Genomic DNA, 24,464 nt, shown 5'->3' on the forward strand with positions numbered 1-24,464 from the left:
ATGATTGAAGGGATGGAGATATGTTTTTAAATAATAATATCAACTGTCACTGGTTAATCTCTGTTCCAATCTCAAATTGCAAACAAAATATATGAAGTGGATCCGTGATTTATAATGCTTAAACTTCTAATGAATAACTGACCCCAGGTTAAATTATGTGGAATTCCCTTTTAATGCATTGGATATATATTACACAATGGATATATAAAAAGATCTCAGGCTTGAAACAGATATTATGAGCATGTTGAAGTTGCAAGGTAATCATATTCAAACAGCTTTTGTCCTTATCTTTAAATAAAATGCACTGGTTTGTTGTAAACTTGAATCAAACAGCCATTTTGAACAGTATTGTTTCAAGTATTCCAAGAGTCTCTTCGTTTTTACAAGGACACTGTCAAAATGATTCTATCTCTATTGCTTGGACAAAACTAGGTAAGGCAATGGAGCAAGGGAAAAATAGCATTTACATAAACACATGCTCAAAGTAGATGCTGCCGTTAGGACCCAGCCACCAATTTGTTTGTATGTTAGACAAATCTCAAGCCAATAAACATATATATATAACACCTCAACTTTTGATCTGTGTAGAACATGGAACACAGAGAGATGATCCAGGTTTTAGTCCAATGGAAAACAATTGACATTGAATGTTCCAGTGGAAAACTCTAGGTAAAGTAGCAGTGTTTCTTCCCACCTTTGAAACAGAAAATTTAGTGTAAAATGACCTCCCAATGACTTTTTCCACTCTGTCCATAACTTTATTTGTAATGGGGAAAAACACTTTATCTTTACATATGCCATCAATATCCAGCTCATATCCTTTCTAAATTATCTTGATAATTATTAATAGCAATATTAAGCAATTTGTTATAATATATAATATTTAATATAATATTTCTGCATTCTTCTGTGTCTGGATTATAAACTCTAATGCTAACGGGAGCCTTTTTCAGAATCTAGTGGGGACGAAGTTAATTCATATTCTTACATTGTCATGCAGTTTGTTTAAACAACTAGGATAGATGGCTGAATCAAGCTGTCAAAACTGTGAGAAAAAATGGTTACATAATCTACACGCCATTAAAAAGAACACAAACATTTTAATGCTGCATACTTTTCCATATATGTATGTGTGTTTATTCAGAGCTGAAAGAAACAGGTTCTCTTACCCTCTTCCTTGAGCGTCTTCCTGTTCTAGTTTGAAATAAAAACAAGCACACATCCCAGGTTCCCTTTCATTGTGTAATTTGTTTTATTTCTTCCTTTAAACATCCCTTTAAGGGTGAAATGAAATCCAACCATTTACAGAGAAAATGATTTCAGTATGTACACACTGATTTACCCTTAGAAAATTATTAATATAGGTATTATAAATTAGACTTTAGAGGACTTCTACTTATTTGGCGAGTCCCACATAAACCTTAGCCAACATGGGCCACAAAAGCTATTTCAGTTTGCTAGTATAAGATATCCCACATCCTTTCCTTGAGAAACAGAAGTCCTTTTTTCAGGACTTCTTTCTGTGGTAATTATACAGGACAGTGGTGCATCCTTGTTGCCAAAATTTTCTTTTTAAGCCAATGTACCAAGCCTAGTAACTTCAATGATGGTGTAACACAATTACCTCTATGTCCTAAAACTGTAGTGTTATTAAGGCCTCTGTCTCCACTGGATTTACAAGCAACATATTTTCCCTTTTAAAGTTTCTCCAAAGGTGGAATAGCACCTTGGAAGTAAACATAAATGAAGGCAACAGCAGCCCCTTCCTTTATTAAAGTATTTAGCTTTTTAATGGATTTACCAGACATAATATTTGTACCTTACAATCTATGCCAGAACGTGAGTGTAAGTCAGACATCCATCACTTGAAACCAGGAGTAAACAAGAGAAAAATATAAGTGATTGGCCAGAAACAAGCAACGAACCGATATAAATATCAGTTCAGGTTCAAAGTCTGTTTCAGCTGCAATTTTTTAAAAATAGAACACTTTTAAATGATTCAGAATCTCTTTGAACAGTATGCCTGCTAAAGAAAATAAAATGAACTTCCTGTTTTTGTAATACAGATATTGGGAAGATAATATGGAGCTATATAGTAGGAGAAATAGGGAAAGTAAGGAAAGAACCTCACAGAGAATCAAGTGATGAACATATGCAATCCTCTAGTTAATGCCAGATATCTTATTTAACTAGAAAAACTTTTCTTAACTTAGTATTTTCCTAGATATTGAGACAGCAATTGCATTAATATTCAGCCACCACAGATTTTGCTTAAGTGGGCTTGATTGCCATTCTAAAAGCAGGTTGTGGGAAGCTAAAATAAGATGTGTCAGAATTGTAGTGAACATAGATAATGAGAATTAGAAGAAATGGACAAAGGTAGTAGGTAAGTTGCGGTCTGTATTGTATAAGAGATTAAAAGATAAGAAGATAAGAATAAAATAAAGCCATGATTAGCCTAGTTCATATAAGAAGTAAATAATAGTACTGGTCCTGGCCTCTGCTATGGTAAGCTGCAGAAAATGGACTAGAGGACGGAGCACATCCCAATTGCAGTCACAAAATTAGCACATCATACAAGCTGGTAATATAAATATCTTCTCTCTCTTTGTGTACTTCTCTGTATTGAGAGAAATTTATGCTTTATAAAGAAGGTCACTGAATTCCTTCACTTGCAATTCAAGAGAGGCATAGCCTAGGACCAGCATCACAGCCTGGTTTGAAACAGGAGCAGAATGTTGTTTGTAGGAGGAGTAAGGCGTTCTCTGAACACTACACAAATGAGAAGCCAAAGTCCAAATGCAGTCTGCAAAATAGGCACCACTTGTCAACTACTCAGTATGGCTGCCATTGACTGTGGCAATTATGCTTAAACTTTTCGGAATATTTGTTTGGAAGTGTAGAGTAGAATGGGGTGAGGTAAAGGCTGTAAAGGAAATATATATATTTGATCAACAACCATTAAGAGGCATTGTCCTATTGGCATTATCCTATCAGCTCCAGCTGGGAAGGAAAAAAAGAAAGAAAAGAGCCGTTTCCCAAAACTAATAGTCTCCCATACCCAACCCCACAACAGATGCCCAAAGGATTATTAGTGCAAAGTTCCTTACAGTCTGCTCTATGAAACTGAATGCTAGTAGCTATATAATAAATAAATAGATGGTTCATATACTAGAAGTGTTTCAAGCTGCCCTGTGCAAAAGTTTGTTGTTACTATTATTAAAGCAAAGGTTTTACTGTAAATTCTCCCTTTCTCTCCCAATAGAGGTCAGTTTCAAGTTTCACTTTGGTGCAGTTAGAGGAGGAGACCAGAACAAAGAGTCCTTTCAGTGTCCCAGAGGAATTCAGTGCTAACTTATCCATTTAGAATGAGATCTGTTCCTTAAACACAATAGTGGAAGGGGGGAAAAAATAAAGGGAGAAAAAGAGATGCGGGAAAGAAAAGGGGGGGGGTGTGTAAAAAAAACTTGTAGAAAGATAAAAGAAGAGCTCAGAAACATTTTGTCTGCATTTTGATGACAGATGGAACAAAAAAAAACTGTGCTAATGAGTGAATTACGTATGTATGGGCATTCACTGTAAAAATCAGGCACAGTAATACATACAAAAGATGGTAGATTATGTGTGTGTCAAAATCAGCGTTGACTGAGCTGAAGGAAAGGGTGCATTCTTCTAGGAAACTCCATAATAATGATATAGAAAAACATTCCATTTGTCTTTATAAGTAAAGCTGATTGACTTGAACCCAATACCCAGATATGCTTCAACCTCCCAGTTTACGTCCGAGTATAAAAATGCAGGTTTTCCCCTGTTACAGTAGTTTGGAAGCACCTCCTCCATTTCCTTGGTCCCTATCAATACTGAAGAAACATCTCCTAATTACTGTTTTTTAATGGAAGTTTGGAAATGTAAGCACTGAAAACCATAGCCTCTTGAGTAACCTTCCTTAGCTTTCCAAATATGAAGTCCAACCTAACAAGAGAACACTGAGTTGGCCCTATGCCAAAGTGGACAACTTGCAATCCTTCTGATGTTGGATATCAACTCCTGTCACTTCTTACGGCTGAGTGTGTGGATAGACCTCCTGGTGGTTGAAGTTTAATTAAAACCAGAGAGCAATGGAGTTGTGGCCTAGATTCTCATTTCCTCACAAGGGTGAAGGCAAAAAACTTCCTGCATCTGCAATGAAGAAATGCTAAGGAAACTGGTGTTTCACTACCTTTAGTTCCTCACTAGTGGTTCTTTTGCTATTGCTACACATTTGCTTTAGCATAGCCACATGAACCCCTGAAATAGTCTTTTCTGTTGTGCCCAACAGTTCTCCTTTGACATGACAAATCTTTCTCACAATATAAAGCATATGTATCTTCTCTGGCTCAGTTTAATTTTATGATAGAGCAGGTAACTTCCATAGAGGGAAAGTTTAACATAATTTAACATTGGCTTCATACTTATGCTGATCACAAGATAAAAAATAGTACAGATCTCTTCTTGGTAACAAGACAGATTTTAAGCAAGCTCAGGGCTCTTATCATAAAATAATTTCTTTTTAAACTATTGATGAATTCATTCAAGTAACAGAATATTACTTTGCTGGTGAAGGAGCTGTCCTTGAAGCGCATACCAAAAAATCCTATTCATCTTCTCCCAGCTCAAATCTTCTTTCCTGAAATTTTGCTATTGGAAAAGAGTCTGTATTTAGACATTCACCACATAAAAAAGTTAGAAGATGAACTGGCAGAGTATGTTGCAGACAAAAAGTGCAAAAGACAAATCACAAACAACATGGCTTGCATTCTCTAGAAGGGTAGGAATTCAAATATTGTAAAGACAGAAAAAAGTGTAAAATGCTGGGTGGATCAAACAGGGAAAGAGGTGCAGACCAGAATAACACATTATGACAAAGAAACTCTTTTTGAGCTCCTCCTCATTGCTTCATTTATTTTCCTAGCAGCTAACAGAATGTAAACCTTGATCTGTTTTTTGTCCTGACGTAGGGCCATAGATGCATAAGTGATGGGGGGCACTGATATATTTCATTGAAAAGAAAAGCTGCAAAAATAAATGGAACATAGAAATGCTTGGCATCCAAATTATAACTGTTGGCTTCTCATTTCATTTCCATCAGATAGACACCCTCCTTCCCCGTCTCTGCCTTTGCAAACCAAATGATTGGTATTAGTACAGCAACAATAATATCTTGTTCTCAAAACAATGGCATCATAGAGCCAAGTACCTTTGCACTTCTCCTGTTTCAGAAGTAGAAAGACGGGCACTGGAGCTGACCTCTCCTTTCCTCTGAAGCGTTAGACACACCCTGTTTAAGTTGCAAATGTAAACATCACATTGTGTTGCTGAAGAAGAGGGAAGTGTATCTGTGATAGCTATACTCTTTTCAAATCTGTGGGCTACAGGTTGTGCTGTCATCTTATTCTTATATTAAAGGCTAGCTATCCAAAATATATCCAAAATCAGACAGCTTTTCAACCTTCATACCCTGCCAGTTTGTAAAGTTTCCCTGAATGTCCATAATCATGAGATGGAAAGCAGAATTCTTTGGTGCTACTATGCTTCCAGTTTGTGTGTGCTCCCATCTTTATATCCTCATATAACAGACACACATGGCAAAATATAAAGATCCTAGATGAGCTCAATGTCCATTTTCACTGACAAAATCTCTCTTAGTGGCCATATATTAGGAAAGCAGAACAGCCATTGATGCCAAAGTTCTTAGAAGAAACCAGGTTTTAAAAATGGAATTGAAGGCTATCCTTAGCTATACTACAAAGGCTGTAGAGGTTTTGGCACATTCATACCCTCACATCCACTGCATGCTCCCCAAATCCCATGTCTTACGCATGCTTCCTGCATCAGATTTTTCTTCAATCCTACAAAAAGCTAGTTCCTGGGGACAGGAATGTTCCCAGTTATTCACATAACAAGGAGTCCCTTTCCACACACACATACCCTAAATCTCTTGTCTGCAGTGGGTCTGATAGGTTAGAGAGAATGTACATATCCCAGCAGAATGGGGCAGGGGGGAAAAACAAAAGACAGTCTCACTTTCCCTTTTCCCCTTTTTCCATGTTTTCTCATGCAAGCCCACTCCCCTCACCCTGTTCCCTTTGCCTTCTGATAGGGATTTTCCAACAAGTAAGAAAACCGTTGATAATTCTTCAAAAGGTATTTGGGGGCATACATTTGTTCTTTGGGGTCTGCAGGTGGATACTCCTGGGTGGTACCATCAAACCACCCACCAGTCCGAATTAACTCCCGAATATAATTAAGGTCTCGCTTGTCCTCATAGTCACCCCAACGGGGAAAGTCCCCATTCTGAGCTGAAACCAGTTTAAAATAAATTCCTTCAGGTGTAAAACACCAAGAGCAATGCCAGCCAGCAAAGTGGAGTGGACTGCCCAGTGACCACTGTACTAGGATATGACCTGTGCTGTTTTCATACTGTCGAAAGCCTGGCATGGTATAATATTCTCTCCGGCGTAGGCGAATTCCATCGGTGGCATAAACAACCTGGAGCATTCCAACTGTACAACCAGAAACCACTTCTAGAGTACCAGGCTGCTTCCAGAAAAATCCATAGAGAGATTTGCGCATGTGGAAGGCAAAAGGCTCTGTCCAACCATCATAGAGTTTGAGGAAAAGCACACCATCACGTGATGGGATTTCATCTGCATCATCAATTATGAAAACATCATCAGGACGCAAATTGCGGAGGCGAGAGATGCCATCTCGAGTTAGGAAAGTACGCAGGTAATCATCAGCAATCCAGCCGTCCTGGCGCCCACCAGGGGGGAAGTGGTCCAGGAAGACATAGAGCACCTTGTGGCGGATGTAATCAAAGGAGCCATTAAGTAGCATCTCACGGAACTTGAGAGGGCGTGGTTCACCATATGCTGTGAAGTTTGATTCACAAACCACAAAAGCATCCACCACATCACCTAGCTCATGAAAACGCACATCCAAGAGATCAAATTCATGATTCACATTGATGGCATTAATGACTCTCCTGGGCACCTCCCGTGGTGTCAGACGGTCTTTTGTGGGGAGATTTGAATACTGAACCACAGTGGGAACACCACAGCTGGGTCCATGCCAGCCTGTCAGGCACACACACTCCACCCATTTACGTCGTTTTGTCCCAGTGGAACTCAGAGGTTTACGGCCTGTGCGCCCTGATATAACTCCCTCTATCTTCTCCTCTGGATGTCCTGCTAGTGGCTTTTCCAATATCTTAGTCCCTGGCTTGAAGCAGACACCACCAGCTTTGGTGTGTACAAAGTATTCTGTGGTGTCTTCAGGCAGCACAAACTCAGCTTTGTGCAGCTCCTCAACAGCTCTACTTGGGGAAAGAGGCTGAAGCAGTGGCGAGTGGGAATATAGTGGGGTACGGAGAATTTCTGGACCCCCAGAGTCAGGACTAGCCTGAGGCGTGACTGGTACATTGTTCCAAAATAAGTTAGACACCAAGTTAGGGCTAAGCGATGCCAGCTCTCTGGGGAACGTGACATAGGAGAGGGCCTTCAAGAAATGAAGGAAGGAGATGAGGCAGAGACCAGCCATGCACAGAGTCAAAAAGAGCTTGTGACGTCTCATCTTCATCCTGCAATGGAGAGAAAGGGAAGAGAGGGAGCGTTTGGTCATTGTTTTTTTTCACTAGCTTGCCAGAATACTTAAGCACTTTCCAATGTCTCTTTTCCCACTACAATCATTCATTAACATAGGACACTAAGCAACCCTGCTTTAGAAAGATTACATAAATAATAGAGGAAAATAAAGCCAGCTATATAAAAATGACTTTACCAGATATAGGATAGATAAGCTGTTTGGAGAAGACCAATATTAATATAGGAAATATATGTAAATGCACACAATCGACACAATAGGATAAAACCAATGCAAAAATAATTCTGCCATGCTATTAAGCCTACTGTGACTTCAGTCACTGACCCTTGGTGTCCTAGGGTCTTCTCAAGTCCTACTGTTCTTATATGGAACTTTGTATTAATTCTGACATTCATGTAATTTCTTTTCTAAATGTCAGTTACATTAGGAGTTTTGTTCTGAATGATGGCCTGTAAAAGCACTAAAGAAAATGAAATAAGCAGTTAAATTATACATAGAGGTAGCTTTGATACCATTTTGAATAACTATATAAACACATATTAAGTCATGCAAAAATGGCAACATTCATTGAAGTAATTAATGTTAGTTGAAATCCTAAAATTTTACATCTTGGCTTTCCTTCAGCCTAAAAGGGTCTCCAGTTATTCTCCACAATGGCAACCCTAAGATGAAGGATGGAGAGAATGATTGGCTCACCACGTTTTCTGCACAGTTTTCTTATTCCCAAAAGGAAGGCAATTTTAGAGATCGCAAGGAAGTCATTGTCTTTTATGGACAGTATGAATCACATGATCTTGACAAGTGATCTCAATCCAACCCCAGGGCTGCTTAATAGGTTAGATTTTTGATTTAGTTGTTAATATTGCTATTAAAACAGGGTTAAGAAACCACTGGCCCACAAGGTGTTTTCATATGTAAAGCTCTGGATTCTTCACTTTTGTCTCTGCTATAGTTTGGCAATATTAGGAGGGCCATGGATTCCCTCATATTGAACAAATGTAATTTAATTAGAATGCTGTTTGGGATTCTTTTTCCCCTTCTGTCTATGAGCAACTTAATCTCTTTAAAGAAAGCAAAATGAAAATTTAATTTATGGGGGAATGTATTGCTTTAGGTAGTGGGAGAAAAATGCAGAAGTAATGCAGATACAAATACAAACATAGTCTTGTGGTTGTTAACTTAAGACTCTTTTTGTCTGTCTTCAAGATGATAAGAAAAAATTATAGAAAAGCAGAACAGTTTTAGACGTTGCCAGAAATGGCTATTTACAGGATTCTAAGCCAGGTGCAAATTGAAAAGACAATTCATATTAAGGACCAACACTAATATATTTCACTTAGAATAAAAAAAAATAATTTCCATGTTTTATTATGCAGCTAATGTGAGGTGATCTCACGATGAATCGTTAAAGGTGCTTCCAAGTAAAGGCATCACGCAGAGATGCAATCATATTAGCTTTATTCAATGATAGATCAAAGAGAAAGAAATACTTTGCATGAAAGCATTCATGCCTGCATGTGAGAGAGAAATAAAATAAGAGCAAGCTAGCATTACATAACTAAAACAGAAGAAGGACTAGGGGCTAGGAGTAGAGTTAGAACTAGAATAAGAAGACAAGAGAACAAAGAGCAGCCCCTCGTGCAGAGGTATTTATGGGGGGTCTTGGTCCCTCCCTGACCATAAAACTCTCTCGCCAATGGGGCTGTCGGGTCTGAGACCCTTGGCTCATCAGTGGAAGCAAAGAAGCCTCTTTGCCTCCATCTGATGACCCTTTTGGGGAACTGCCAATGGCTGGCACTAATCATCTAACAGCTAAGACAGGCTGAATCCTCAAAAATGGTTTAAATAACTTTAGAAAATCCCCAAATTCAAACTAGATGAATTAATGATAAAAATATTGAAATTTTAACATTTTTCTCAGCTATTACAGTTCTAACTAGAAATTCCATTCCAGAGCTAATGTCATCTAGCATCAGCAAGAAAGCACAATATATGTTTTCATGAATTTCCCTGTGAAATAATATAGAAAATATCATACTTGGAGTATTGTTTAATATGCATGTCTGCTTGATACAGTAGTTTTTAATGCAGTCTAATCTAATACATATATACTTACATGCACATGTGTATACATATACACACACACACAAACATACATATACACATACATATATAGATGCATACATACAGGGGCAGAGAGGGATTTAGGTATTTCATCAGAACCGTGGGCAGGATTCACCCACTAAAATGCAGGACACTTCAGTTAAAATTGCTTCCCAGCATCTTTTGTTGACTAAGTGAAGGATGGGTTCATGCTTTCAAGGATGCTTGTGAATTTTTTAGTATCTTTCAGCTGTAACTTCCATGTGAGATGCATCGAGAAATCCTGTTTATTTTTATATTGCCCTTCTGAAAATACTAAATACACTTACAGAGACAGAAATAGAGGAAATTAATGTACCGTGGAGGAAATCATCTTCTAATGGTTCATGCATCTAAGACAACAATTTAAATTTGTCTTTTCTTTGGATCTTATAATGCAGGGCTTTTCAACCAGTGGTACAGGGTACCACCTGTGGTACATTGGCACCTGGCAGGTGGTATGCGACCATCCTAGAAAAGTGGTAGCGTGGGAGGGGAATGAGCTGAACCAGTGGCACCACCGCACAAGCCTGAGCGAGAGACGGCTGGAGCTGCAGGGCTGTCAGGGCTCAGTGGAAGCACCAGGATCAGTGCCAGGCTCCAGCTGGAGCTCAGCACTGATCCTGGCGTTTCTGAGCCCAGAAGAAGCACCGATCAGCTGGAATGTTGCATCGTCTCCAGGGTCTTGTGATTTACATTCAGATGCTTGGCAACTGATTCATATTTATGACGGTCACAGTGTCCCAGGGTCATGTGAAGTGACCAAAACCTGCTGCAACCACCCAGCAGGAGGGGGAGGAAATAAAAACCAAACACCCCCTACCCCATGCCCGCTGCTAATCCTCAACAGAAATGCTCACAACAATGAAAATCTCGGACAGGAGGAAGAGCGCTGCTGGGCAGGCAGGCAGGTATCTTGCTCGGCTGTGGCTTGGGGGGCACTTTTTTCAATGCCATTGTAACTTCGAACAGTCACTGAGCGAACAGTTGTAAGTCGAGGACTACATGTACTTCATCACTTTTTTCTCTTTTTTTGGTCATCAAGTTTTTGACACCTTGCTAGGTGACTGGTGGTACTCGGATGCTGCCATGTCCTAAAAGTGGTACAATGGGTGAAAAGGTTGAAAAGCCCTGTTATAATGCATTAAGGCTAGTATTTCGCCACTTGGGAAACAAATATTGCATTTCTTTGATGCAGAAGACTTTAAGCTGCTATCGTTTTATTTCTCCCTCTTTTAATACATTTTTATAGCAATTTTAAGAACTGACATCACCACTACTGTATGTACTTTTCCAGATTCTCACATCTGATTATTATCCAGCAGAAAAATAAAAAACAAAGTAAACTCACAGCAAAGTAATACGTTGTGATAAAATTCATGCTGTCAAAAGGGGGAGGGAATCGAGAAAAGGGGGTGTCAACCTTTGTATTTTCTGATGTGTAATTTTGCCTTAAGAGATGATTGAATCAGCCCATTATTGTGCTCTAAAAGATGGAAGTGCAACATTTTAAAATTAATTATTGCTGAAATTAACTAATTAATTACTAACGGACTGTGTGACAAAGAAAGAGACCTTGAATTTCATCTTACTCTCTACTGCATCTTCTAGCTTTACTATTCCCCGCAAATGCAATGAAGATACAGGTAGTCCTCAACTTAGAACAGCTCATTTAGTGACCGTTCAAAGTTACAATGGCCCTGAAAAAAGTGACTTGATTGTTTTTCACACTTACGACCATTGCAGCATCCCCACGGTCACGTGATCAAAATTCAGATGCTTGACAACTGATTCACATTTATGGCGGTTGCAGGGTCCCGGGGTCATGTGATCCCCTTTTGCAACCTTCTGATAGTATATACTTCTGAAAGTATATTTAATTCAATTTGAACTTTAAATAAATTAAATCAAATTTTGTTTGCCCTTCTCTTTGCTGTTTAGAATCCAGCTTTCTTTCTTTCTTTCTTTCTTTCTTTCTTTCTTTCTTTCTTTCTTTCTTTCTTTCTTTCTTTCTTTCTTTCTTTCTTTCTTTCTTTCTTTCTTTCTTTCTTTCTTTCTGTGGTTGATTGATTGATATTCCATACCTCCCACCTCACTGATACAATGACTCTGGACAGCATACAATATAATAAAAAAGGACTAGAAACTATTAAAGCTTTTCATTGTTAAAAATCAAAGCAATTAAAACAATTGGATTGGGTTGGATACTTTATTTGGCTAGGTGTGATTAGACACACAAGGGATTTGTATCCAGTACAGAAATACTCGGTGTACTTACAAAGCAACAGAGAGAATAACAGTAAAAATAATAATACCAATAAAAGGGGAAAGTAAAGAAGATAATAAAAAGGATAAATATAATACTTCAACCTCACTGTATGGGTTAATATAGATATACATTAGCCAGAACTGTGAGAATTCAGCAGTGATGGCACAAGGGAAAAAAACTATCCCTGTGTCTAGTTGTCTTGGCACACAATGCCCTATAGCAGGGCTTTTCAACTGGTGGTATGTGTACCACCGTACATTGGCATGTGGCAGGTGGTATGCGGCCCTGCCCAGTCCAGCCATGGGTAGCTGGGGAGGGAACAAGCCAAAGCTATGCAGTGCAGGACATCCAGAGTCCTCAGGAGCTGCAGAGCTGCTGGGGCGAGGCAAAGGCCCCAGGATCAGCATTTCCGGCACACACAGAAGAGAAAGGAGGAGGACAGGTGCAGAGACAGGAAGGGATATAAAAGGAGGTAGTTTGGGTGGGAGAGGGAGAGAGAAAAAAAGATGGAGCCTTGGGAGGAGGAGGAAGAGTCAGCTAGAGCTGCACCAAAGAGAAAAGGAGAAGGAGGGGCAAAAAAAGAGAGGATAAAAAACAGGCTGGGTGCGCACACAGGTGGCAGTGACAAACAGGTGAGAAACGCAGCTGGGGAAGGTTGTGGCATGAGAGTCCACATTACTTGCACTACACCGCCCAGACCCCAGCAGCAGCATGTTCTCACTGCGCAGAGAGGCTGGACCAGGCAAGGCAAACTGGCAAAAAGGTCAAACCTACCTGGGTGCATGCAGAGGTGGCAGTGAGCGCATGGTGTCTGGCAGGCTGACTGCATTCTGAGCGCTTCCCTTTCACCCGGGATACCAGGCGCCAGGCACTCACCGCCGCTTCTGCGCACGCCCAGGCAGGTACAGCTTGTTACTGGTTTGCCTCACCCAGCCCAGCCTCTCTGCGCGGTGTACATCAGGGGCCAAGAGGTCTATGGTAAGAGGTATGGTAGTTTTCGTCTTCAGGAGGAAATAAAAGGCTGAAGGTTTTTGGAAGGGGAGGAGAAGGAAGTAGGGATTGGAGGGCTGTGCTATAATCAGATCAAAGTTTTTTGGGTGTCCATTTTCAGAAAGCACCTGCAGAAGAAAGTAAATGACCCTGGATAGAATTAAGGGTGGGAAGTTCCCGATGCAACCCCATCCAGCTACTTTGTAATCTCTTTGCCGTGGTGACTTTGCCGTTGTTCCTCTCCTCCAACCTCGGCCCTCCTATGATTTATGAAACTAGAGGTGTCCTGGCATCCTAGGTGACTGTTTTGCCCCTCTGGCTGACCGCATTCTGAGCACCTCCCTTTCACCTGGGACTCCAGGTGCCAGGTGCTCACCGCTGCCTCTGTGCGTGCCCAGGGAAGTTCGTCAGTTCACCTGACCCAGCCCAGCCTCTCCGTGTGCTAAGGAGACCATGCCGTTACCTGCTGAAACCAGGCAGGCTTGGGTCTGGGCGGTGTAGAGGAGGCAAGTGACTCTCATTCCACTTGCAGCGAAAACCTGCCCCCCCTCCCGGGAGTCCATGGGTGTGTGAAGTGGGTGAGAGCCATTTGCTGATCTCCTTCAGGGGATGCTGCCTTTCTTCATTCCTATCAGAGGGCGACCCTTCCCCATCTGCATTTCTTGCCTGTTTTTCTCCCTCCCTCATTATAAATATCTTCCCACCACTGTGCTGACATGGCTGTGCAGCTCTTGTCCAGGAATTTACAGTGGTCTTTCAAGCCATGGCCACTGGTAGCATGGTGGCCATGCTGGAAGCCTCTCCCCCTCCCCTTGTCCCTTCCTGGGCATGGAGGGAGGGAGGGAGGGAGGAAAGGAAGGAAGGAATGAAGGGACCGAGGGAAGGAAGGGACAATGGGAGGGAGGGAGGGAAGGAAGGAAGGAATGGAAGGAGGAAGGAAGGGAGGAAGGAAGGAAGAGACAATGGGAGGGAAGGAAGGAAGGATGGGAAATGAGGCAGGGAGGGAGGAAGGAAGGAAAGAAGGAAGGAAAGAGATCGGAATGAGAAGCAGGGAGGTAGGGAAAGAGGGAGGGTAGGGATGGAGGGAAGGAGCAAGGAAGAAGGGAGATTGGAATGAGAGGGAGGGAGGGTCTGAGGGATGTCCTGACTTAGTACTTGGCCACCAGCAGCTCTGCTGTCCTTTTGCCATCCCCTTCCCCCATCCTCCTGGCCTATCCTCATGATCTCCCTATCTCTCCTATTGCTAAGAATGCTTTGGTTACAAAGCTGGGTCTCCTCACATGGAGAGGGAGTGGGTCTGACCCAAGCACTTTGCCCTCCTGCATCCATCATGAGCAACCTGGCCAAGGAGAGCGGGCACATCAGCAGCAGCAGCTTTGACGAGGAGGTAAGCATAGCCAGGCTTGTCCAAAAGTTGCAAAAGGTGATTGTATGACCCTGAGACACTGTGACCATCGTAAGTATGAATCTGTGACCGTCATAACTATGCCAAGCGTTCGAATGTAAATCACATGACCCTGGAGATGCTGCAACAGTCATAAGTGTGAAAAATGGTCATAAGTCACTTTTTTCAATGACATAACTTCAAACAGTCACTAAGCAAACTGTTGTAAGTCGAGAACTACCTGTACTTTATCAATTTTTTTCCTTTTTTGAGGGGGGTCAAGTTTTTGACACCTTGCTAGGCGACGTGGTACCATATCCTAAAAGTGGTACAATCTGTGAAAAGTTTGAAAAGCCCTGCCCTAATGGATTTCTCAGGAATCAGGATGATGGTAGAGCATTTAAAGCAAGAAGGGACATAACACATCTCCAGTGTTTTACTAAAAATTGTGTGAAGATGGGGGCCAGTTGTTAAAAGAATTGTTAAAACTGAAGTTTTCAACATAAATGCAGTCCTCAGACCTAGAACAGCCATATATCCCTTAACTACAGAATCTACAAAATACGATTGTCCAGCTTCTGTTTAAATATCTCAGAGCATCTATTACTTCCCGAAAACAGCCTGTGACTCTGTCATAACATAAACATTTCCCTGACATTTTAAATTCTTTGTCTTAATCTCTTTTTGAATAATAGAGGAGTTTGATCCATTTTCTGCATGACAGCTCTTCAGTAACTGAGAACTAAGATTTTGGTTCTTCTACATTAGTGTTTCTCAACCTTGGTAACTTTAAAATGCATGGACTTCAATCCCCAGAATCCCCCAATCACGTTGACTGGAAAATTCTTGAAGTCCATGCATCTTAAACTTGCCAAGGTTGAGAAAAACTGTTCTACCTGAAATGTCTCCATCAGTTTCAACTTTCCCTCAAAAGACAAGTGTTATCTACTGTCTCTCCAAAGTTTATTTAGAGAGCTGCAAGTTGTTGCAATATTTGCAGTTAATTTGTACTGCTTGCTTGGGATGCTGTTGTAAGTTCCTTTGCTTTACACTTCCTTGTCACCAGTATCCACAGACAAAAGAAAATAGTTACAATATTAAACCAACTGACCAGCACTAAGGAAATCTTTCTCCAATCTTTCTGAACCATGGAAGAATAAATTCAATCTGATGAGTTCAAGGAGCAGAATAAAATCTGATAAAGTCAAGCATGTTTTTTTTTATTTCCCCTTCTACTTAGTCTATTTAAATAATGGTCAGTCTTTCTATTCATGAACAGATACCAAAGGCAAAACAGGAAGTCCCAAATTGGAGGTAGTCCATGCAAAACATATCTACTAAATCCTCTTTTTACTATACCTCTCCATACCTTTCTGTCCTTGCAAATCAAGTGAGTTCTGCGATGTCCAAATTTAACTTCAGTCCATGCCTTTTGTTTTCAAATTTCTCATCTCTCAACCCTGATTTTCTCAGCCAATCCACCCACTCCTTCATATATTTGTTCTACAATTCAATATCCATTCAGCATTGCTAGACAAAACCACCTCAAGGTACTTCTTTCATATTAGCCACTCACTTTTGTATTCAATCCATATTTATATGTGTACCTCTTTGTTAGATTTTGTTTCATTTAGTTTTCTTACTATATCTTTAAAAAGAAAATATCTTTTCCATTGTTTTACTTATGGCCCTCTTTAAGTTTTAGAAAAGGGCAATTCTCCCTCCTTTTTTCTTTTTCCCCCCTCTAACCTTGAATTCTCCTCCATGCCTTTTCATTGTTATTCTAATATCCATCCTCAGCACCCATGAATCTTCCCCCCCCCTAAGTGAAGAGATTAAATGTCTTTAGAGATTAGAGACTTAAATATCTTTAAGTCTCTTTACCTGATCATAAACATACTTTGCTTTACATTCTTCCATTTTACCCTCCTTGTTGAGGGTCTACAACTGTTAAATATTGTGAATCATATCTAGTGCCATTTTTGAATACTGTTAATAACTGAACCTCCTGCTCACTAAAATTCACCAAGATATTCCCTCTGTCTTTATTTCTATGATGTCCTCTCCTTTTGTTTGTATTGTTCTTGTGGCTTTAAATTTACTTATGAACAAGCTTTGGGACTGTGTTCTGAATTACTCAGGTGGCTAGCAAGTACTATTTCAAAGTACAAATGGGAAAAATGAACTTCACTTTAGTGCAGTACCCACCTTCCAGCAATCAACTACTGTATTTCTAACCCATCAACACTCCCTTTGCTAATACCACTCTGGCTGCCAAGTTAGTGTTTAAATGAAGGGACACATTGTGTATTACAGCATGACCTTCCATTTTGCATCCTAGTTCATTGCATTCAATCACTGGAAAATAAAACAGTTGGAATTGTTTCTGTTCTTGAATGCTCCTTGCTTTTATACAATTCAGAGCCAATTAAGATCTATAAACATTCCTAAGGGACAGATATAAATCTAATTGCTGGGGACAGCTGATTTTGCCCTGCAATCCCAATTTTTGGTGCTTTCAAGTTCCCCAAGATTGTATTATGAATTACATCATTATGACTTTGTCAGTTTTCAACAGGCAAGCAAGCCTCTTATTTGTTTCAATGCACCTATTAATCTTAGAACAGTCACTTTAAAAAAGGATTTTAAAAGATTGCAAAAATGCAGCCCTGTCCCCATTACTAATACACGTCACTTGCCTTATGTGATTAATGGTATCAGCCCTTCAAGGTAGACCAGGAAACAGACTAACACAAGGAGTACTAGAACTTCATTTTTGTACAGTATTATAGAATGTTGTAAATCTGTTTCCCTCTACCCGCTTTTATACTAAGCCAAATCAAGAGGAAGTTATCTGAGATTCTTTTTATTCTTTCTTCCTTCTCAGAGATAATGATTCTTGCATTCTTTCTTCAGGTTTATCTCCAGAATCCTTGACAACATCTTTCTTGTCAGACTCAGTCTCCCCTCTCATCAACAAAGATGATACTGACAAGTTACTATGGGAACCAACTACAGACTCACTCCCCTCACCCTTAGTGTCAGTTCCTCAGAGATATAAATGGCATGTACCCTACAAATAAGCAGTCACAGATCATGAAAGGCATTACTAGTAGGATGTGCGGGATTGTGGAGAAGAACGCTGTTCATGAATGAAGGCAAATATATCTGTCCCAAGATAATGTTGCAGGATCCAATCTGGTCAGTTACCGGGACCAGAAGTTTAGTCTTCCGAGCTTTCAGAGTCATGCTGGAGTACATCCTCGGGGAACTTTTCCCTAACCAGAATGTCTGGTGAGAGAAAAATTCCCTGAGGTTGGGCTCCAGCATAAGTCCAAAAGCTTGGAAGACTAAACCTCTGGTGCTGGTGATCAACCCAGATTGGATCCTGCAAGAACACAGTTCCACAAAAGGCCACTGAAATCTAAAGATGGCTCTATGACAAGGCAAGCATGGACAACCTTACAAGTTTAACTCAGTTGGTTGAGACACATATGAGAAAGGTCCAAATGCTGATATATAGTAGGCAGAACTGAAAGAAAAGTTCAGAGTTTTTTTGGAAACACTAGGATGGGAACATAGAACATCTGCAGTATGAATTAAGGAAATCTGGATATCATTAAAGTGGAAAGGACATGGACTAGGACAGGTATTCTAGGAGTAAGTGAACTAGATGTCAACACTGCTAACATCGAATGTTATTGCTTGACAAGAGATTTAGTTTAAGGTTGGGAGGGGGGATGAGTAGGATTGCACCTTTCAAGGCCATCTCTAACTAGAGAAGATAAGACCTTGGCGGGTTTTCTAATGGAAGGGAAACTGATTCCTTAAATTAATTGGAGAATATGATTAATGACAAAATTAGAAACATGGAGAATTGTGTTTTAATATATTGTGCAAGGGGCGGAGATTTCAGATTCCAGCTTCCTTTGAGCAAGCATTTGCCGGTGTATTAGGCTAATAAAGGACTTTTAAGGTAAACAATGCCCCAGAGTCACTTGAAAAGCCCATATGTGGGGAACATGACATCAAGCTGGAATCCACACTACTTTTTAAACTAATTAGGAAGTCCCGACCTCCCGTCTTCGCTGTCTCCAAGTTTGGGAGGCAGTCTGGCAAAGAGTTGGGGAAGATCCCATAATGGAGGGAGTAAAATTGCCTGAAGCCAGCTCCCCAGCACCAGCAGCCACCCCACACAGCGGGGGAAGGGCCAGCGAAGAAGCCGGCAGGGAAAGAGTTTCAGCAATCCTCCCAGCTGGGAGCTAGACCCAAACAACCAGGAGAATTGGACTGGTCATCAGAGTGGATTAAGCCCAGTGGAGACTCCAGGCGCCTCAGAGCAGCCAGGCCAGCTCAGATTGAATACTCGGATAAGTGGAAGACAGCCTTCAACTGCCCCTTGGGGAGCTACCAATTCAAAGTCATGCCATTTGGACTGCAGGGGGGGCCAGCTATATTTATGCAGTTGATTAATGAGGTCCTACATGAACACCTATACAAAGGGGTCCTAGTATACCTTGATGACATCCTGATATACAGCACGAATATGACTAACCATATAAAACTGGTCAGAGAAGTGTTAAAGAAACTATTGAATGCCAAACTTTACGTCAAATTGTCAAAATGTGAATTTCACCAAACCCAATTAGATTATCTTGGCTATAGAATCTCCAATGAGGGTATCAAAATGGACCCAGCCAAAGTAGAAACCATAACTGAATGGCAACCCCCCCCCCCCAAACCCGCAAACAGCTCCAGAGCTTCCTAGGGTTTGCCAACTTCTACGTCAATTTATTCCCTCTTTTGCCGAGATTGCTCTACCTCTTACAGAACTACTCAAAACGGACAAGGGATGGGGGAAACCACAACCTGGCCAACTGCTAGCATGGACTATGAGTTGTCAGAAAGCTTTTGAGAATTTAAAAAGACTATTTGCAGCTGAACCAGTCCTAAAGCACCCCTGCCCAGGAGAGCCCTTCGTAATTCAGGCAGACGCCAACAATGTGGCAGTCGGAGCAGTGTTATTGCAAAAGAATAAAAGTGGGGTCCTGCAACCTTGTGCTTACATCTCTAAGAAATTTACTGACAGCGAGAGGAGATGGACAGTCTGGGATAAGGAGGCCTTCACTATTAGGTGGGGGCTATTAAACTGGTGGCACTACTTAGAAGGGAGCAAGGTGCCTTTTGAAGTATGGACAGATCACAAAAATTTAGAGGCACTAAAAACTCCCCGCAAATTGTCCCCAAAACAAGTACGATGGGCACAATACTTCAACTGTTTTAACTTTACTCTAAAGTACATACCAGGAAGAAAAACTTCCTAGCTGATGCACTCTCCCGATTGCCACAGTACAAAAGCGAACGCGAAGTTCACGAGGCAATTATCCCCAGTCCACAAACTGCGGCCCAACTCACACCTCGCAGGATCCCTAATCCTGATGACCCCGGGGTAAAGAAAATAAAGTGAGAACTCCTCACTGATCAATGGTTTAAAGACAATCAGACATCCCTAACATGCAGGGATGGTCTGGCTTACAAGGGGGGGGAGGGGAAATTGTACTTGCCTGAAGCTCTTCATCTTAATGCCCTCAAACACAGCCATGATGTCAAACAGGCTGTGTTTGGATATCTAAAAACTCTACATCTCACTCGCTGGCAATTTTGGCGGCTGGCACTAAAACGAGACATAGAAAACTATGTCAAGAGCTGTACTGTATGTGCCACCATGAAAAGAATTCCAGGAAAGACCCCTGGGTTACTGCAACCAGTGGCCGAACCTTCTCAACCACGGGAAGAAATAGCTATGGACTTGATAGTAGACCTCCCCGACAGTAGAGGAAATACTGTCATTTGGACTGTGATAGACCTATTTTCAAAACAGGCTCACTTTATCGCCTGCAAAGGACTTCTATCGGCTCAACGCCTGACTAAGTTGTTCCTAAAACATATTTATCGACTACATGGCACCCCCTAAGCAAATAATTTCGGACCGAGGTGTGCAGTTCACAGCGAAATTTTGGAGAAACTTTCTTAAATTAATTGGATCATCTCAAGGCCTATCAACTGCTTTTCACCCAGCTGCTAACAGAGCCACAGAATCCGCCAACAAAATGATGGAACAATACCTTAGATCCGCGGTGGCGAACCTATGGCACGGGTGCCACAGGTGGCACTCAGAGCCCTCTCTGTGGGCACATGTGCCATTGCCCCAGTCCTAGGCCTTCAGCTGGGTTTTATAAAACCTTTTCGCTTTAGGCCTCTGCCGCCATGTGCAAAAAAAAAAGGTTCAATCAATTTTAACTCGCGGGGGGAAAAAAGTTCTCTCAAAGTTGGACTTGATTGCTTGAACTTTTTAGTCCCACCCAGTCTGCCATTACCACTGCAGCCAAGCCCACCCAATGGGCCATCCCACAAAATTGGCCACACCCACCCAAAGGACCACGCCCACCCAGCACCTGATGATACATAAGTGGGTTTGGGGTTGCAGTTTGGGCACTTGGTCTCTAAAAGGTTCGCCCTCACTGCCTTAGATGCTACGTCTCTTACCAACAGACAAACTGGACCGACCTCCTCCCTTTTGCAGAGGTGGCTTACAATAATTCAGTACATAGCAGCACCGGCTACACTCCTTTCCATGTAGCCACAGGGAAAGAATTCAACCCCATACCAGAATACCCTCAGTTACCCTCCACTTCCCAGACTCTTGATCATTGGGTGAGAGGTTGGGAAGAAGTTTGGAAAAATACAAAGGTGGCCTTAAAAAAGACTTTTGAGACCTACAAAAAGCAAGCTGAGAAAAAGAGAGCTCCCCAAAGAACTTTCCAAGTTGGGGAAAAGTTCTATTTGTCGACCAAATACTTACGCCTTAAACTACCCAATAAAAAATTGGGACCGAAATTCTTGGGGCCTTTCCCCATTGTGAAAATCATCAACCAGGTCACAGTAAAATTGAAACTACCCAGACTTTTGGGGAAAATTCACCCGGTGTTCCATTGTAGCTTGCTGAAACATTTTCGAACCTCCACTTTAAGACCTCCCCCTAAGAAAGCACCTGGACCCCTCATGGTAGCAGGTCAGACCCATTATGAAGTGAAACATATTCTTGATTCTAGAATCTTTAAGGGAAAATTGCAATACCTAGTACAATAGAAGAGATACCCATTGTCTGAAGCCATTTGGGTGAAATCTACTAATGTGAAAGCTGACAGACTTATCAAAAGGTTTTATGAGAAACACCCCAACAAACCAAAAGCCAGTTCCTGTGTTTTGTTTACATTACAGGATCTGTCCTTTTTGTAAGGGGGGCCGGATGTCAACGCTGCTAACATTGAATGTTATTGCTTGACAAGAGATTTAGTTTAAGGTTGGGATGGGGACCAGTAGGATTGCACCTTTCAAGGCCATCTCTAACTAGAGAAGATAAGACCTTGGTGGGTTTTCTAATGGAAGGGAAACTGATTCTTTAAATTAATTGGAGAATATGATTAATGACAAAATTAGAAAGGTGGAGAATTGTGTTTTAATATATTGCAAGGGGTGGAGATTTCAGATTCCAGCTTCCTTCGAGCAAGCATTTGCCAGTGTATTAGGCTAATAAAGGACTTTTAAGGTAAACAATGCCTCAGAGTCACTTGAAAAGCCCATACGTCAGAAACATGACACTAAAATGTTTAAAGATGGGACATTTCCAACCAGATGAATTCAAAATTTTCTATTCTAGAAATGAAACTCAGAGTAAAGAATGGAGTAGGAATCTTTGTTCTAAAATATATTGCAGCATATGTATGGAAAACTACTCAGTTCAGAAAATAATTTCCATCAGGATTCAAGGTAGGGTAGGGTAGCGTAGCATAGGGTAGAGTAAGGTAGGGTAGGGTAGGGTAGGGTAGGATAGGATAGGACAGGATAGGATAGGATAGGATAATATGAAAAAGATTAACTTCTTTGAGCTATCAATTCAAGGTTGTTTTATATTTCATGGACAGTCAAGAGAATCCAAAGTTCAACACTAGAGGACATCAAGCCAGAATTCCAACTGGAAACAAGGATCATGAAGCAAAAACTGGTGAGTGCATCCATTGTTTCACAGCTGATTCCTGGTGAAATAATGACAATTGTATGTCAGACTGCAATCTGATGTCAAGAAATTTTCTATGTAAAGCATTTGTAATAAAGATGACCAAATACTTTGAATTGACATATTCAAATATAATTAAATAATCAAAAATAAAATCATACATCTTTAACTAAATTTAAAAATTTTATGAATTCACCAAATAGACTTAATGTGGACTATTAGGACAAATCACTTTATTAAACCAGCACCTATAGTGTAAACAAATTTTATTTTAGGGATTATAAAATGTATTATTAGATTTTTCTTCTCTCTTATGTTAAGATTTAAATAAACATTTGGTTATTTATTTAATTTTGACCACTTTTTTAGAAACATAAATCCAACAATCTGTTAGTTTTCAGGATGTAAAATATTGCTGTGGTTTAGAAGCAATGTTGGATAAAAATAATTAAGGAATTTATTATCAAATTGAGATGTACTTATTCAGAAAAAGATCACACACGAAACATATAGCATGCATTGACACAGTCATCTGCAGGGGCTACATAAAATACTTGCACTGCAGTCCACGTCAACTTAATAAAACAGAACAAATTGAATATAAACTTGAACTTGTCCTCACAAAGCCAAGGAACTGGTTATATCCCATAAAAATTTGGACAATCAAGCTTAAAAAAATATCTTACAATGATTGCTGAGCCACTGATTAACTAACTAGATGCACTGAATTCTATAGGGACATCCATTGTTACAGCATGATAAATTAGGAACAGATTAAATTCAGGAAAAGGAAACTTCTCCTTACAGTTAATAGATCAGGAAATGTCTGCTATGTTGCCCAGAGAGTTATGTTTTTATTGTACAGATACTCTGATTTTTATCAGCAAAATTTTGTGTAGTCATCAATACAATCTAATGTTTATTCAATTCAGTAAGATTATTACTTATTAAGTGTGATGCAATTTTAAAGAACTACAGCATATGAAGTTTACAGATCAAGAAACACCTTTCAGGTATTAGGATTTTGACCTAGTAAAGGGATGCTACTCTTAAACTCTCCCATTTAGGACCTGAAGCGGACAGCAATTGAACTAAAAACTGGGCACTTACCCATATACACCAGATTGTATACATGTACCTGTATATAGGTCTATTTCTCTAAATAAAACAAATGTCTGCCCAAATAACAATTTCTTTTGCCACACCTCCTATTGACCAGATAGCTTCAGCATTACAGCGTATCATTTCTGTTGAATCACTGAATCCTTAATATACCTTTTGATTTCTTGCCAGAACTGATTCATTATGTTCATGTATTAATATAACCTAATCAAGGCACTAAGAGACATCCTTCTGAAAACAGACATCACAGTTTTTATTCAACACATCAGTGCATCTATTTAAGATCAGAGAAAGAATATTCTTTTTTAAGAAGTACTACACATAAGCAAAACATTTGTTAAGGCAATTTTGCCCCATTTTCTTGCCACTTTTGTTAAGTGAATCACTGTATGTGTTAAATTAGTACCACGGTTGTTAAGGGAATCTGGCTTTCCCATTGACTTTGCTTGGAAGAAGGTCGCAAAAGCTGAACACATGACCCCCAGGACTCTGCAACTGTCATAAATATGAGTCAGTTGCCAAGCATCCAAATTTTGATCACATGACCATGGAGATACTGCAACACTCGTAAGTGTGAAAAATGGTCATAAGTCACTTTTTCAATGCCATTGTAACTTTGAACGGTCACTAAACGAACTGTTGTAAGTCAAGGACTACCTGTAGTCTGCTACATAACAAAACAACAGGTTCATAGGACAACTAAAAACAGGCTCCATATACAGTATAAAGCTATGTAATTGAAAGCTTATGGGAAGGGGAAATTGCCCCCCAAAACACTCTTCTCAAATCATTTCATATTGTCTGCAATTGGAGAAGCACTTTTTAGCAATTTACTAGAA

At 40.4% G+C, this 24,464-nt stretch overlaps 1 protein-coding gene across 1 annotated transcript in view; it reads right to left on the bottom strand.

Moving 5' to 3' along the window:
• Window positions 1–793: 793 nt before the first annotated feature.
• The window catches only part of MGAT3 (beta-1,4-mannosyl-glycoprotein 4-beta-N-acetylglucosaminyltransferase), a 57,056-nt gene continuing 33,385 nt past the window's right edge, over window positions 794–24,464 (bottom strand). The window contains exon 2 of the mRNA XM_081331715.1: window positions 794–7,618. Within this exon, the coding sequence (XP_081187841.1) occupies window positions 6,112–7,617 (1,506 nt within the window). The 5' untranslated portion in view covers window position 7,618 and the 3' untranslated portion in view covers window positions 794–6,111. The remainder of the gene's footprint in view (window positions 7,619–24,464) is intronic.

The sequence above is a fragment of the Vipera berus genome (genome assembly GCF_964194415.1).
Source record: "Vipera berus genome assembly, chromosome: 6".
NCBI lineage: Eukaryota > Metazoa > Chordata > Lepidosauria > Squamata > Viperidae > Vipera > Vipera berus.